The sequence below is a fragment of the Rhinolophus ferrumequinum genome, chromosome 13 (genome assembly GCF_004115265.2).
Source record: "Rhinolophus ferrumequinum isolate MPI-CBG mRhiFer1 chromosome 13, mRhiFer1_v1.p, whole genome shotgun sequence".
In the NCBI taxonomy this organism is placed as follows: domain Eukaryota; kingdom Metazoa; phylum Chordata; class Mammalia; order Chiroptera; family Rhinolophidae; genus Rhinolophus; species Rhinolophus ferrumequinum.
The window spans coordinates 48732356-48749148 of NC_046296.1; the positions used below are offsets into that span (position 1 = coordinate 48732356).

At 40.4% G+C, this 16793-nt stretch overlaps 1 protein-coding gene across 10 annotated transcripts in view; it reads right to left on the bottom strand.

The window, feature by feature from the left end:
- Positions 1 to 802: 802 nt before the first annotated feature.
- The window catches only part of LTBP1 (latent transforming growth factor beta binding protein 1), a 348164-nt gene continuing 332173 nt past the window's right edge, over positions 803 to 16793 (bottom strand). For all 10 annotated transcript variants that reach the window (XM_033124736.1, XM_033124740.1, XM_033124734.1 and 7 more), the window contains 3 exons: positions 7234 to 7356; positions 3520 to 3669; positions 803 to 2281 (listed from right to left, as the gene is read on the bottom strand). In XM_033124736.1, the coding sequence (XP_032980627.1) occupies positions 2100 to 2281; positions 3520 to 3669; positions 7234 to 7356 (455 nt within the window). In that variant the 3' untranslated portion in view covers positions 803 to 2099. The remainder of the gene's footprint in view (positions 2282 to 3519; positions 3670 to 7233; positions 7357 to 16793) is intronic.

Below are 16793 nucleotides of genomic sequence, written 5' to 3' on the forward strand. Positions count from 1 at the left end.
TTAACTCACACTTGCCATACATGGTAACATATTCATAGGACATGGACATCTTTGACGGACCATTATTCTGCCTACTGCAGGTAGTACAAACCAAAAGCCTATCTTTCGGGAAAATGTTAAATTGGGAGATTTTCTGCTGGGTATGCCTATACAGTTTTTTGGGGTTTTTTCCTAACTCAGATGTTTTATGAAGTAAAAAATGGACTCTGAAATTCAGTTTAAGTTATAAAGCAACTGCATGCTTGTGGATGTGGAATTTTGAAAGTTACTATTCCTTCTCCCTGGGATATGTACCTATGTTAGTTTGCCAGGGCTGCCATAACAAAGTATTAGAGATTGGGTGACTTAAACAACAAAATTTATTTTCTTACAGTTCTGGAGGCTATAAGTTTGAGATCAAGGTACTGACAGGGTTGATTTCTTCTGAGGCCTCTGTCCTTGGCTTGCAGATGGCCGACTCTTCCCTGTGTCTTCACACGGTCATTCCTCTGTGTGTCTATGTCCTAATCTCTTCTTAAAGGACATGCATCATATTGGATTAGGGCCCACTCCCAATGACCTCATTTAACCTTAATTACCTCTTTAATGACACTCTCTCCAAATATAGTCACCTTCTGGGGCAGTGTGGGATTAGGTCTTCAACATACGAATTTTGAGGGGACACAATTCAGTCCTTTACAGTATCTAACAAATTTAATCACTAGCCAGCAAAAAACTCTACCTCCACAGAGAACCACTGTAAAAATACAGGCGGCGGGAGATACAACTCGTACCCACGTACTCATTGACAATGACTGTCAGGTAGAATTTTTTTATTCACCAAATGTTTATTGAGTACCTACCATGTACACAGGATTGTAATAAATGGGGATGGGGTGGGAATGAAAGTGGGGTTGAATACAAAAATGAATTAGACACAGTTCTCATGAAACATGCGTTCTAACGGGCAGACATTAATAACTATTACAAGTGCTATAATGGAAAAGTCCAGTATGCAAGGAAAATGTCAAACCTACCTAGAGTGGGAAGGCTTCCCTAAAGTGACAACATACTTGAAGGATGAAAAGGGATGAGTCCGGTGAGCAAACAGGAGGGGGGAAGTGGGGCGCAAAGTAGCAGTCTAGGTAGATACGTCAACAAGGACCCAACCATGGGGAAGTGCTAGTGGAGTTTCCGGAGCAATGTGGGTGGAGGATAAAAAAGAGGAGAGTGGCATGGAATGAAGTTACAGACTTAAAGTCACATCAAACATGGCTCAACTCTGTGGTTCAGAGAGATAAACAGCCATATACGGTTTGGAAATCAGGTAGAAAATTTTTTTCCTAAAAAAAAGGTGAGCTAATTTTAACATACAATGTAAATATACTGGGACCATCAAGTTTTCAAATTATTTTGCTCGGCTTACTTTATACATTATGAATACTAATGTAATTTCACTAGTTCTTCCATTTCAACGTAGGAAAGGGATTCAACTGACACCTACTAGCAGCTTGGCTAAGAATGGACATTACAATCAGACAATATACTGTAAATATAAAGCACTTTTCTCCAAATGTGTGTAAAAGTTTTGAAGCAAAATCACTGCCTGCTCCACAGGACAGACAAGTTGGATTTTAACAATGTTCCAGACCAGGAATAGCATAACCCTGTGTAACAATACTTACAATACAGTTTAACAATATTTTACCAAAGACTTGTGCACTTGAGATTTAAAAAAAAAAAAATCTGAAGAAAAACAGTAGCCAAGGAACTGCACAACCAAAAAATGAAAATTATATAAAATATTTCCACCACTATTTAAATGCCAAATTTAATCAAGCAATAGTTTAAAATAACAGCACTGTTTTGCCTCTTTTCCACTGAATTTTACATATGAACAGACTATATATACTGGTTTTTCAGAGAGATGTCCCTTTGGTCTGTCACACCAGTCAGGCTCACGCTGAATCCTTTCGTTCTCTTCCGAGGATATGCAACTCCGTGATGTTTCCGTTATGTCCGACATTCTGCGTTAGGTGCAATGTCTCACGTATAATACATTTCTCTCTTTTCCTTTACACAGTGCAGAGGATATGGGCTTAGGTTATGTGGATTCTCTTTTACTCCAGGTCACTGTCTTTTTCTAAATTCAAGGCAGTATTCAACGGGGTGCAGTAGTTCGGCTTGTCAGAAGGTACGTAGCCTGGCAGACACACACACTTGTAGGAACCTTCCGTGTTGATGCATTTGGCATTCTTGCAAAGAGACATCCGGTTGTTCAACTCATCACATTCGTTTACATCTGCAATAAGCCAAACCATGCAGGTAAACAAGCTGTGATACAGTCTGTGAGGAAAGGGAACCCACACCTTACCTGAGGCATCATGGCATCCGGCCTGAACACGAGCTGGCTCTTCTCAGCTCTCCCCCCTGGAAACTGTCTAGTCTTTCCCATTAATGTCTGTTTTAATCACATGCAAGATAAGTAAGACTTTCTAGATCTTACAAAGGTAGATTATCAGGGAGGTTCTAGAATTTCTTTCCCTAGTCTTTCACACAACAGGAAAAATTGGCCGGCCTGACATTTTATAGTCAAATCTCAAGGAAGCTGGAAGAACTAACTATCCTACTTCTACATTCCTTTCCACAAATATAGGAGAACAGTTAGATTTGTCAAGAGCCATACCGTTAAGAACCAAACCAGTGAGCAGAGAGCCCTCTGAGCAGCCCCTCTTAAGCTTTAAGTGACCCTCTCAGGTTTCTTTCCACAGGAAAGAAAGGCTCGTATGCACTTGAAACACCTGTAATAACCCAGGTTACCTATTTTCCAGACCTACCACAGATTGAGACTAACAAAACTGCAGTAGGGAAAGGGACTGCTCCAGAAGGGAGAAGAACCACAAAAAATAGAAAAAACAAAAACCCACTTTAAGTTATGGGCCTTCTCGCATAGAGGCCAACAAGCCCTGGAAGCCAAACTGGAGGATCATTACACGCTCACACGGAGAAGGATAAAAGTTCAGTTAGTGTTCTTTTAAAAACAAGAGGAAAGGCAACGAGAGAGAGTTTTAGGAGGAACTTTTTCTGAAATGATTACCATGGAAGCTGTATTTTTTTCAGACATCTATATCCCCTTATGCTTGTGTCAGGTACTCAGAGAAAACATTGCTCGTTGCGTAGTCAAAAAACTAAATTTAAGAGTCAAAGTAAATCCCTGGAACATTCTGGCCTTTCCTCTACATGTACCATTACGTGAATTCTTAAATGAGATATCAACTCGATTTTTAAAAAAAAAAACTTGTGGTACAGTATACGGAACATAAATGTGACCAATTTAACTACGTTTCAGTGGAAATCCAGTGACATTAAGTACCGTTACCTTGTTGTGCAACCATCACCACCATCCATCTTTAGAACTTTCCCCATCTTGTCAAACTGAATCTCTGCAAAACTGTCTTAAATGGACTCGATTATATGAGATCTGAACACAGGGCATCTCAGGGAAAGACTTATTTCCCATACGAAACACATCATTCTTACCAACACAGGTCATCTTGGCCATATCCAAGTGATACCCATCAAAGCAGTCGCAGGTGTAACCTTCCTGCACCCTCACACAGCGGCCATTTTCACACCCGTTAAGGATGCCACATTCCTCAGCCTGCAACTCCTCAAAGCTATTTAAAAAACCTGGAAAGGAAAGGGCAGAAGCCAAGTTAGAAAATTTTACCCTCTAAACACCATTTTATACAATTGTATCATTATTAAGCTTATGGTACATTTCAGACCTCTTAAAGTTAACATCAAAATTTAACACCAAATATATCTGCAACACAATATTAGGCATTACATGTTAAAACTTCATATGTGTTGTACAGATTAGTCCCATGGCTTGAATTCTGATGTTCTAGATTAAAGTCACTTAAAATGATAAAGCAAATATGGTTTTTCGTTTTTGCCTTTAATTATTAAAAGTTTTTATCTAAAATCCCAAATGTCAGAACATCTTTCAGGATGGAACCAACAATGAAATTTATCTGAGTTCTGGAGACATTTGCTCAGAAGACCCAGGAGAGTCTAAGGCAGAGCTATTCCCCTTGGAGTTCCCAGGAGAGTGGAAAGACCTCTGGCCTCACTCTGGCAAGTCTGTTTGTTTGCTCTGGCTTTGGAATGAGCCTGACAAAAGGGCTCTTGGGGGATCAAAGGATAAAGGCAGTAAAAGGGACTCAAAACATCCTGATAAATGAGAAAAGTACATCATACTTGTGCTTAGAAAACCAAAAGTCTTTTTGTATAGAAACAAAGAAGCTCTTGTTTGGCTCTTTGTATAGTTTAGATATCTTTAAACTAATTCAGAGCTAGAGTTTAGTAATATAAAAACAATTTAACCCAGCATTGGGAGTGTTTAGCTTTCTTTTGAGAGAAGAAACTTGTAAATATAAAGCCATGGTGACTCAAACACACTGTTGATGTGGCCTCTCATCCCTTCCCCACCTTCTTTCTGAATCTCACCATGTATTAGCTTGGGGGAAAAAAAAAAAATCAAAATGTGGCTAGAATGCTCTCTGGCCTTTGAAGTAATTCTCCAGTGGAACTGCAGGGGGCAGCAAAATATCATTGCTTACTCATGGCTGTCAGGTCTACCTCAGGGATTTAAAAATTTTAGTAATACATTCACAACAGGCCGTTTTAAAACTTTTAAAGGAGACAAAATATTAAAGGTCATCAAGAATATTCAGCAGTTCCCCACAGCCGGTTTGAGAAATACTGACTTAAGCAAATAAAGTCTTAATCTATGAAAATATTTTCAAATTCCAGTTATCACAGCAAAATCATTTTGACTTTGTGACTAGTAAAATTATTTTTTATTACAGAAATTAAAACATGAAATTAAATTTGAAATTCCTATACAGACATCACGTAGGCTCTCCGAAATATACAGGACTCTAATATACAGCACTGGGCAGCCCCTCCTCCAAATCTGGCCTGCTGCCTCATTTTTGTAAATAAAAGTTCTATTGGAACACAGTCACACCCATTCGCTGATGCATGGTCTGTGGCTGTTTTCATGAGACCATAGTAGAATCGGGTAGCTGCAACAGATACAGTATGGCTGCCATGTCTAAAAAATTTGCCATCTGGTCCTTTATAAGAAAAAGTTGATCTCTGCTCTAGGAGATTGCAGTTTTATAAATACTTCCCTAACTGAAGGTACCACCAGCTATCAGCTCAGCATTGTTAACCAACCAGAAAGCAAGAGATGGTGAATCATAAAGGTGATAAGAAAACTTAGCCTCCTCTGTCTATGTTTCTGTCACCCAATATGATCGTTTTCTTTAGCAGGGCTAGAAGCTCTAGCTCCTGGCTGGGAAGGAGGAGCTACTGCTCGTAACTTGTATGAAATTCAAAGGCCATTAGAGTCAAACTTGGAGGTCTTGGAACTGCATTTCAACTTCCTATGTTGCTAATTAGGAAGTGGATATGACACCAACATGTTTTTCTTAACATTTGTAGTAAATTTTAAAAAAGAGTTTTAAGCCAATGTCAGCATTAAAATTAAAAAGATACATAAGCCAGAACATTTAAACATTAAAATTCCTGGAATCTAAACTATACTGCGATAGAGGCTGCACACATAAGCTACATGTGGGACTGTGTCAGAGAGGTATATAGACTTAACCTGGTATTTCGGATTTCTTTTAACCTTACTATTTCTTCCTTTCTTTTCCTTTGTCTCCTTTTTTCAGGTAAATGTTTGTCGATTTACAACACATACACAGAGAAGTGGAGAAATCATAAGTGCACAGTCTTATAGCTGTCAGTATATTTAGGCACATTTCATGAAGTTGTGCATGGTTATGTGTTGTTTACTACAAGAAATAACCTAAGGTGTTAGGAGTCAGGACAGTGGTTACCCTGGGGTGGGGGACTGGGCAAGAACAGCAGGGCCTCTGGATGCTGGCATGTTCTAGACCTGGGGCGGGGGTCACATAGTGTGTGTGTCAATCAACCTAGCTGAATGAACAGAATGCTCTTTTCATGTAAATTTTAAAGCACTCTTAAATCTGTTGGATGAGCAATACACTACACCCTCCAAAAAACAAAAGGAAGAAAGGGAGGGAAGAAGTACGGGACGGGGTGGAGAGGGGAAAGAAAAGGGTAAAGGAATACGGAAGGAAGATAAAACTCCTTTTCTCAGAATTGAAGTAGATCCAAATGCAACCACAAAGCTTGCATTGCTCCTCAGGGACTAGCTCATGGCTAGTGTGTCAGTGCACAGGTGTCAGGGCCCAAAGGAAGCAAAACACTTCATTGTATTTTGTAAATCAGCAGCATCTTCGAAGTCCTAACCTTGACTCCCTGGTCAAGAGGGATTCCCTGTCTTGAAAATCTGGAGCAGAGGACTTCATGCTGTGAAGGGGGCCTCTGCATAAGTAACGTGGATGAGGCAGCTGGAATCTGTGTTTCCCTATTCCCGTTCTTAAAGTAACACAACCTAGTATCTACTACTATTGCATTTTGTATGGTCCTGTTTTTCAGACTTCAAATAATCAGTCTATATTTAAAAGCTCTAGTTTCCTCCATAGAAACATTTAGCTTGTGTGGCTTCCTCATCTAAGCTGCTTAGTTGTACACCGTCATACCTTTACTTTCTAAATGACATGTACACTCCACCTCCCACAAGAAAACTCTGCTTGCAAATCCAGGAAAAGCTGGCAGACATAATTTCTTACTTAATAAAGACCCTCATGAGTAGATTCTAAAAATTAATTTCTGACAGAGCAATTTTTTTTTTTATTTTTTTTTTTACTTTCTACTCTAAAATACTTGCAAAGATCAACTCGGTACAGTTAACCTTTGTTCATTTCCTTGTACAAAAGAAAACTACAATTCTAACTAGGCCTTCAAGAAAACCCTGGATCTCAAACCCATTTACCCAGTGGGTAAAAAGGTGATTTTTATTATGGAAATGATAACAATAATTTACTTTAAAGACAGTGAACATAACAGCATCTCTGCCCGTGAGACAAATAATCTGATCTCAGGGTTCTCAAACTTGAGACATCTCAGGGTCACCCCAAGGGCCAGTAAAACAGACTGTTGGGTCTTACCCCAGAGTCTCTGATTCAGCAGGTCTCGAGTGCAGCCTGAAAATCTGCATTTCTAACAAGTTCCCAGGGATGACATTTTGAGAACCGCTGACTAATCTTTAACCACAATTTAGTTTCATAGTAACTGAGGCATTTTGCTTACGGTCCTGAATGAAGTAGGGGTCAGCTTCTGGAGCATACTGTTCACTGAAGTCGACCAAGGCATCCCGTCCGTACGGCCGCCGGTTTCCTGCAATGGGGATGTTACACAGCTGGGCATAGTCATCTGAAAAGGAAACAGTGAGGACTGTGACACACCATCAACGTTTGCTCACAGCCAGAGCACTGACCCCCAGCTCCGGGCAACAGAAATCTGCCGCGGCTGTCCACCGCGTGCCCTACCCCACACACCACTGGTCCTGGAAAGCGTCTCAGGATTCTTCATGGTGCTCAATACGTCTACACAATGCTTTAGAACATAAGATTCGACACTGAAAACCAAAAACAGTCGCTGAACTGTTGGTCGAACACATCCCAGGAGAGTAAGGAACTGAAAACAATGAGCCACCTGAGAGTGCTGTTGGAAGGACAGCTTCAGCTGGACCCATTGGATGTTATCATCAAAACATTTTCAAGGTATAAAGTACTTATTCTTACAGACAGGTGCTTTTTCACTCACTAGTGAGGGAAACCATGTATCTCTGGTGATTTGAAATAGAGACAACCACTAACTATGAGGTACCGTTTGCTATGTACCATTTGCTATGTACCGGATGCTATGAGGTACCTTTTGAATTTAGTAGCTACTATGGTATTGTAACTCTGCACTCAAGAGCCGGTCTTTCTGAATAGTATTCCAGTAATGATGAAGGAGGTGATCACCTGATCATCACTGTGCAGTACTGGTAGCAGTAACAATAATAGCTAACAGTCGGTAATGCTTGCTCTGCGCCAGGTACTGTTATAAGCACTCAACCCACATTAATTCACTAAAGCACTCACACTATTGTATGAACAGGTACTATTATCATGTCCATCTTACAGAGGAGGGGACAGAAGCGCAGAGTGGTTAAGTGATAGCTGGTATGTGACAGCATCAGATCTGAACGCAGTATGAAGCTCCAGCTTGCACACTTAACACTCTGCCTCTCCTACAACTATCGCAGGTCCTTGGCAATTCTTGTCTTTACCTCTTCTGCTCCCTGATACATTCATCTACAGTTTCCACTTTCCAAGGCCACATTCCCCTTCCAAGCTGGGTCACGCCCATGGCTTCCTGACTTCTAAACTCTCCTTTAGTCTTCACAGGACCCAAGTGGGATCTTGGATCTCCGTTTTTCTGGGATGACTGAGCTTTCCATGCATTTCATGGTCCCAGGCTCCCGTCTGTATGTAGAAGCAGAGTTATTTAGAAGGTCTATAAACGAACGCTTTAGAAAGGATGGTTTCATGTTCTGAATGCATGTTTTATAGAACTATGTTGCCCAAGGATTTATCTAGCGGATGGTGGAAATTCTGGGGCGCCTGGGATTTCAACAGCTCTGCCAGAGCTGTGACGTGCAGGTCAGTGGCCCCAGGACTGGAGGGACACTCTCAGGGCAGTCACACAAGACAACAGCCACTTGTCTGGACCACAGATGGGGAAGAGTTGCTCTCTCTTTTGTTTCCTTCTGTAACATACAAAACTAAGGAAAAGCATTAAGGTACCAGTGTGAAGACTCAAAGGCTGTCTTTCATCCCCTTACTTAAAGTAGTCAAAGGTGTGTGTGTGTGTGCAAACATTGAGTGCGTGTACACACACACACATACACACACCTCTCTCCCCTAGAATTGCACAAAGAAAGTGTAAGGCCAGAAAAGACCAGGCACCACTGGATAGAGTAGAATTATGGTTGCCCCTTTCTAAAATTCTCCTCGAGCAGAAGCACTCCAGGAATAACACACCCCAGACAACCCAACCTTTGGCATGAAACCATTTCATGAGAAATATTAATTTCATTAAGGAAATAGCTGAACCAGGAAAAAGATCCTTGACTGAAAAAAAGAAAAAAAAGAAAAGAAAAACCAACTTCAAACAAAGAGAACACACATGGCTGTCAGTTCTGCTTCGAGTTTGAGAAAGAAGAATTAAGGATTTCCCTGTGAGGGCAAGATCGCTGAAAAGTTTACAAGTTTCAAGAGCTGAGGTCATTTTCTCTCATGACTTTTTATATGTATTTGTTGTACGTCTGAAAGGGAGACTTATTCCACATTTTATATCCAAGTAACAGTTGTGATCAAGAGTAGATATTAAAAATAAAATTATTGTTTTTTTAAAAAGAACTCTTGTTCTTATTTTGCAAAACTCAATCCAGAGATGGACTCAGCATGCTCCTCTCCCACACGTGCTCTCACCGAGACTCGAGGTCCTGGGGCTGTTGACTGCAAGTCAGGGCCATCCCAGGGCTGTGTGACCTTCCAGCCTATGCCCTTCCCCTAGACCATGCCTCCTCCACCAAGGAATGAGTTGGTCTCCACCCTCCAAGCTCTCACCATCTAGTACTGCAAAAGGAAGGGTCTGAATGGGAGAGGAGGAACAGACTTCTCTGTTCTTGTGAAATCCTTACAAGTAGCTTCTGGAAAAGGTGCCATTTGACCTGAAATTAAATAGATGAGTAGAATTTACAGGAAAAGATATGTTGGATTGATTTTCAAAAGAGCTTACCCAAAGGCATCAAGAAAGCCAACTGGAAGCTGGGTTTGGGGACCACCTAATGCTCCTAAAAAAGACTTCTCAGTTGACACGGGCTGGGAAAGGGAGGCAGAGGACAGGAGTGGGGGTGGGACCTCTGGGCCTTGCCCTACCTTCCTTCCCCTCCTCTCTTCCCCAGCCATGCATTTCTTCTCTTGAACTTCCTGTCCTTTGCTGCTTTCCTTTCTCTAACACATTAACATTCCAAAGTTCAAGACAGCTTTGGGCAGTTATCAAAACATCATTTCTGCATTAAATGTACTCTCTTTTGTATTTGAAGATGTGCTGTGGTCCCATCATCACCAGCACATGCATTTTGAGTTATTTTCTTTCTGGGAGCACAGATGGGGCTATCCCAAGCCATCCAGGCTGCCTCTCCTGTCATGCACATCTGCTCTCATTCTTGGCCAGGGTCAAGGGTGAAGTGAGGATGGGGGAACAGAAATAACGTGGGCTTTAGAAGCAGAAGCTGGGGCTCCAGTCCCGATTGCACCACTTCCCTTCCAGCTTAGCAATTCTGGGCAAGCCTGTTTCCACATCTGTTACCTGGGGATAATTCCTGTGTGCCTACCTCTGTGTTACTGGCATATAAAAAATGAGATAATGTTATGGAACTGTTCATAAATTTTGAAGCACCAAGAAAATGGAGGGTTATATTCTTTTTTCTCATAGGTCAAATCACGAAGTCCCTACTGTACATCTGGAAATAAATGAGGAGTTTCAAAGACAGTATCAGAATGATTGATATAAATTTTAGTGTTAGCCAAACTTAGAGGTGGTTGTCAATGGGCAAAGGACCACGCAGCAAATTAAGAGCAAAGAAAGCACAGTCTCCAGATGCCTTTAGATATTGCTGCAAGATAATCTGGAATTTTCTAATACATGGAGAAAAACTCTAACTCGGTAAACAGAGAACAAAGTCTTTATCTCAGACATAAGGCTTAAACTTATTGACGGCCTTGGCGAATGCAATTAATTGGTCGAGTGGTGATTAAGTCTGAGCAACAGCACACTTGAATGATAGATCCACAGAACTCAAAGTATCTGGGAAAAACGGATGTTCAACAAGTCTTAGTACTATGTGTGCCTGCATTGATTAGAAATATGTTGATTTGAGAGTAGGTTTCTTACCATTTTTTCAGGGGAGCAACTAGCATTAGCACAGAATTTTCTAATGGGTCTTAAGCAAGGTGTCCTCTTTAGGATCTGGGCACATGCACATTTCCAGCATGTGTGGGCCTCTGAGCAAACCCCAAGCCACAACCAGAACCCATTCTGGCTTGGAGGAGGTTTGGTCTTAGTTATCCCGAGGGCTGGGTCGTGGCTGTAGCACAGCTTGGAGACACTGAGTTACGGTTGGGTGGGAGAACGGAGGCCGCAATAGTAGATCCCTGAACTATTTGCACAATGTCCCGTGAGAGCCCGTAAGAATCTCTTGGCTGTCACTTCCTCTTGCTCAACATGTGGAGATGAACATATATATTCTGTCCCCAGAGTCTTTTTCCTACTTCAAAACACCCTTTATTTATGCACGTCAGTAATGATTAAGCACCTAGTTGCCTGGGGTTTGGTACGAAGGAGCTTGGCTTAGCAGGGCTTGTACTTGGGAGGCAAATACCATTTCTGAGACATCATACAATGGTTCCATCCAGGATCTAGCCAAATACGAATGTGAAATGAATAGGAAATGGAAATATTCACACCTCAAAGCCCCTGCCCCCACTGCAATCCCTACCTCCCCAAGCACAAATGCTAAGCTCTTGATCAAAGCTATGAAAGACACACATGGGTGGGTGTGGGACTCCGTCACTAAGTGGTCTAAACAAGATCCAGGCCACGGATCACACTCATTTCCCTGGCATGGCAGATTCATGTAACAGATGGGGCTTTGATTTTAATTTTAAATTGAAAAAAAAAGTTTAAAAATTACCCCCTGGAGCCAGTGGGTCTGGGGCCCCTGCTGTCAGCAGCAATGGGAAGCACATTACTGTATCCTGGCAGGAAACCTCCATTCCTGATGACAGACACATCTGCAGGGCTGGTCTGGACAGTCACATGTCACCATGCCACTCTGGCATGTGGGGAAACTGGGAGGTGAAGCTTTAGTTCTGCCTGAGGCAGATTAAATTCAGCTGCTTTTAGAAATAACGAAGAGGCTGCATTGCGTTTTCTACACACCAGGGCTGAAAACTGAGTGCTCTAAAGGTTGAATTGCACCATTTTCCAGTGTAGGAGAAACAAGGACCAATTCTTATGCATTAATAAATGGGTCTTATTTTGTTCAAATTTCTAGACCAGGCGTTTTTCTTACAGGTTCCCATATGTGTTATTAATGGATGATGGTGCTTGGAAAACATACGCACACAAAACCAGGAAATGGAGAAAGAAGACAGGGAGAATGGAAGGACTATCTACCCCAGTGCATGCTGAGCCAGCAGTATAAGAGTCATTTTTTCGTGGACTGAAATTAGCAAAATCTATGAAATTAGAAACCATTTACAGAGTATTCCATCCAGTACAGATAAAGAAAGGAATGTGAAAGAAAGGATTCCCCTGGCAATGTTACCGGTACATATACCCTATAGACTAGACATCCATTTGGGTACTGGCTTTCCCCGAACATAAGACCTAGCCGAACCATCAGCTCGAATGCGTCTTTTGGAGCAAAAATTAATATAAGACCCGGTCTTATTTTACTATAAGACCGAGTCTTATCTAGCATAATATCATAAGACCGGGTCTTATATTAATTTTTGCTCCAAAAGATGCATTCGAGCTGGTCTGGCTAGGACTTATTTTTGGGGAAACACGATAGTTCCTTGGACTGGACACACTTTTTTCCGAGCTTCGTCTGTTGAACAGGATTATGGTACTGTGCCATAGTGACATTAGTGACATTCAAGGCAAGTCATTGTTACATGCAGTCACCGACTCATTCACTTGTTTAACCAGAGGCTGAAAATACTGCAGGCAAGGTGGGGATTGGAAGAAAAAACGGCTATCATGACAGTACACAGTGACACGTGCACTAGCTTATTGGGGCCACAGAAGAGGTAATGACTACAGTCAGCCAGGAAGAACTGGGCAGGCTTCATCTTGGAGGTGAGCATCTACAGGAAGGAGGCCAACCAGGCAAATAGGAGGAGGAAAGGTAACTGAGAGAGACACAGGCAGAGACAGTAGGCCTTCTTTATCTGTGGTTTCACTTCCCTTGGTGTCGGTTGCCTGCAGTCAACCAGAGTCTGAAATTATTAAAAGGAAAATTCTAGAGATAAACAGTTCATAAATTTTAAATTGGACACCATTCTGAGTAGAGTGATGGAACTTTGCAAGGTCCCACCTGGGATGTGAATCATTCCTTTGCCCAGTGGATACACAAAAGTGTATCCACGTTGTATACACTACACACTCATTAGTCCCTTAGTCTGGGTTCTCAGATTGTCATGGTATCACAGTGCTGGTGTTCAAGTAGCCCTTATTTTACTAAATAATGGCCCCAAAATGCAAGAGTAGTGATGCTGGCAATTTGGATACACCAGAGAGAAGCCGTAAAGCTCTCCCTGTGCGTGAAAAGGTGAGTATAGTACACTAAGACATTTTGAGAGGGAGACAGGTCACATTCACGTAACTTTGATCACAGTGTATATTGTTATAATTGTTCTATTTTACTAGTTATTGTTAATCTCTTACTGTGCCCAACTTATCAATTAAACTTTATCATAGGTATGTATGTACAGGAAAAAATGTAGTATATAGGTAGGGTCCAGTACTATCTGTGTTTTCAGGCATCCAACTGGGGGTCCTGGAGTATATCCCCCATGGATAAGGGGGGGGACTACTGCATAATGGACAAGAAAGCATTAGGGAAACAAAAGTACCATGCAAACGGTGGCTATTCTAGATTCCTGCTCATGAACAGTTTAGAAAAAGGAAAGTGAGCCAACATGTACTGACACCCCTACGTGCCGAGGGCTGTGTATTTTGCATATACTTTTTCATTTCAGTCTCAGAACAACCATACAAAATAGTGGTAATTAGCTCCTTTTGTTTCCAGTAAGAAAATTAAGGTTTATAGTGTCAAGTCTTAGGTTAAGTGAAGGATTTGAACCTAAATTGGTCCATCTGCAAAACCATGTCCTTTTCCACGCCGTAACTGCCCTTCTGCAACCCTCAGCAAGTTAGGAAACACACTCCCTTCGGCCTGACCCATCAGGTAAGTACTTGGTTCAGCAATAAGCAATTGTGACTAAAATTCCAGGGAGAGTAATAAATATGAATGCTGATGAGCTCAGCCCCACCAGGGTCAGCTCTATCATTAGCAGGATTTATGTTTATTGATCTTGCTCGATTTATTAGGTGAAAGAGATCAAATTGCTTAATGTTCAATTAAATTGTACTTGTTGAAAATAGGGAAGTAATGAAGTCGAAAGTCTTGGCAGGTCTTACATTCTGTGGCACTCCTGTACATGCTAATGCTCTAAGGAAACTCACGGGCCACAAACAAATCAGGACCCCCACCACTTCCAAGTGCAGTCACTCCCAGCGTTTCCCATCAGACTGCTGTTTATTTAGCCAGACTCTTAACTGAAGAGACAGATTTGCTGGGTCTAACTGCCAAAGCACGGAGGCCCCCTTTGCTTTCTAAAATCTGGATTCAAAATTTATATACTTGTAAGAGTACTAAATTATGCTACACATGGAAAACTTAAAATAATGTTAACTTATGAATTTGTTATTAAAAATTACATCAAAGGTTTTCCCCATTTGTAAATAGCCAGGGCTTCAGAACTATATCATTAAATCTTACATTCAGGCAATCTCAGAGGAAATTAGGAATGAGATTAACCTCTAATATTTGGTAAGAGACAAACTCAACAATATTACGATAGACAGAGAGGCAAATAGGAGGAAAGGTAAACCTGCTAGTTTTTTATACTGATCCACTTCGTATTTCCTCTATCTGCAAGGACAGATAAACCATTTCCCTTTCTCCTTTCCTGCTCTTTAACTACTGCTTTGAAGTGACAATCTGAGAATTCAACAATTAGGAAAATAAATAGGTATGTTTAATATATGAGGAATACATTTTGTTTTCTTTTATTTGATTTTTTTGCATTAACCAAGTAAGATTCATTTTTAAATAGGAGCTAAGTGTGTGCTTAAGAATAAAGTATGTGCTAAAATGTCACATAACTGTTCACTGAAAAATGCACCATTTTACGTTATGTGACTGTCACCTCAATAAAAAAAAGTCAAGCTATACAAAAAATAAAGGGAAAAAATTTATATATATATATATATATATATATATATATATATATATATATATATTTTTTAAGTCTGGAGTTCATCTAACTTTTCTATTTTTAGTAAAATGAGGGAACTAGACTAGTTGATCTCTAAGGTCCTTTTTGGTTTACATATTCAATGATTCTAAATAGAAAATTTGTCCTATTAGGCTACAAAATCTTGGGAAGATAATTTGTCATTGAAAGTTGTGGCTATAAATAGACATATGAAAAGATGTTCAACATCACAAATCATCAGAGAAATGCAAATAAAAACCACAATGAGATACAACCTCACTCCTGTCAAAATGGGTATCATTAATAAATCAACAAACAAGTGTTGGCAAGGATGTGGAGAAAAGGGAACCCTCGTGCACTGTTGGTGGGATTGCAAATTAGTGCAGCCACTATGGAAAACAGTACGGTGTTCCTCAAAAACTTAACAATAGAACTACCTTATGACCCAGCAATTCCACTCTCTCGTATTTATCCAAAGAAATCTGAAACACTAATTCAAAAATACATATACACCTCTGTATTTATTGCAGCGCTATTTACAACAGCCAAGATATGGAAACAATCAAAATGTCCGTCAATAGACAATTGGATGAAGAAATTGTGGTACATTTCTACAATGGAATATTAATTACTCTGCCATAAAAAAAGAATGAAATCTTACCATTTGCAACAACACGGATGGACCCAGAGGATATTATGCTAAATGAAATTAGTCAGACTGAGAAAGGTAAATACCATATGATCTCACTTATATGTGGAATCTAAAGAATAGAATAAACGAGCAAACAAAACAGAAATAGACTCATAAATACAGAGAAAAAAATCTGATGGTTGCTAGAAGGGAGGGGAACTGAGCGATGGGGCTGAAAGGATTAGAAAGTACAAATCAGTACTCACAAAATAGTCACGAGGATGTGAAATACAGTATAGGGAATATACTCAATACTGTTGTGATGACTACGTAGGGTGTCAGATGGGTACTGGACTTACCGGGGGATCACTTCATAGATTATATAAATGCCTAACCACTGTCCTGTACACCTGAAGCCAATGTAAAATAATACTGAATGTCAACTCTAATTAAATATATATGTATATATAGTTGCGGGGTGTAAAGAGCAGCATAGGGAATGCAGTCAATGGTACTGTAATAGCTATGTACGGTGTCAGAGGGGTAGTAGACGTGGGAGGGTTATCACTTTGTGAGGGGTGTAAATGTCTAAACGTTATATTGTTTTGTACACCTGAAGCTAATTTAAAAAAAAAAAGTTGTGGCTGTAATACATGGTAATCACCACTAGACGAGGCTAGACGAGCCTCCAGATGGTGCTCACCTGGCTGTTTTCAGAATGACTGACAATTCTGGAATTTAACACACGGCAAGCACGGACAGTCTCTTATTCATTTTTCTTCTGAGGAAACTGAAGTCCAGAGAAATTTAATGATATTCCAAAGGTCAAGTTAGGATAAATTCTCAAAATATAACATTTTCTTTTACCCAAAACAATAAATTATTAAAATGTAAGGGTAAAGACTAAACGTGCTTGAAAATATATTATTTTTAACCTTGCTTAGTTTTTTAAAGTTCTGAAGCAGAGAAAGCTATATTAGTACTTTTCAAAACTTTAGATTAATATTCAGAGGTATAGATCTCAAGGTTATGAAATAAAGACATACTGCCGAATC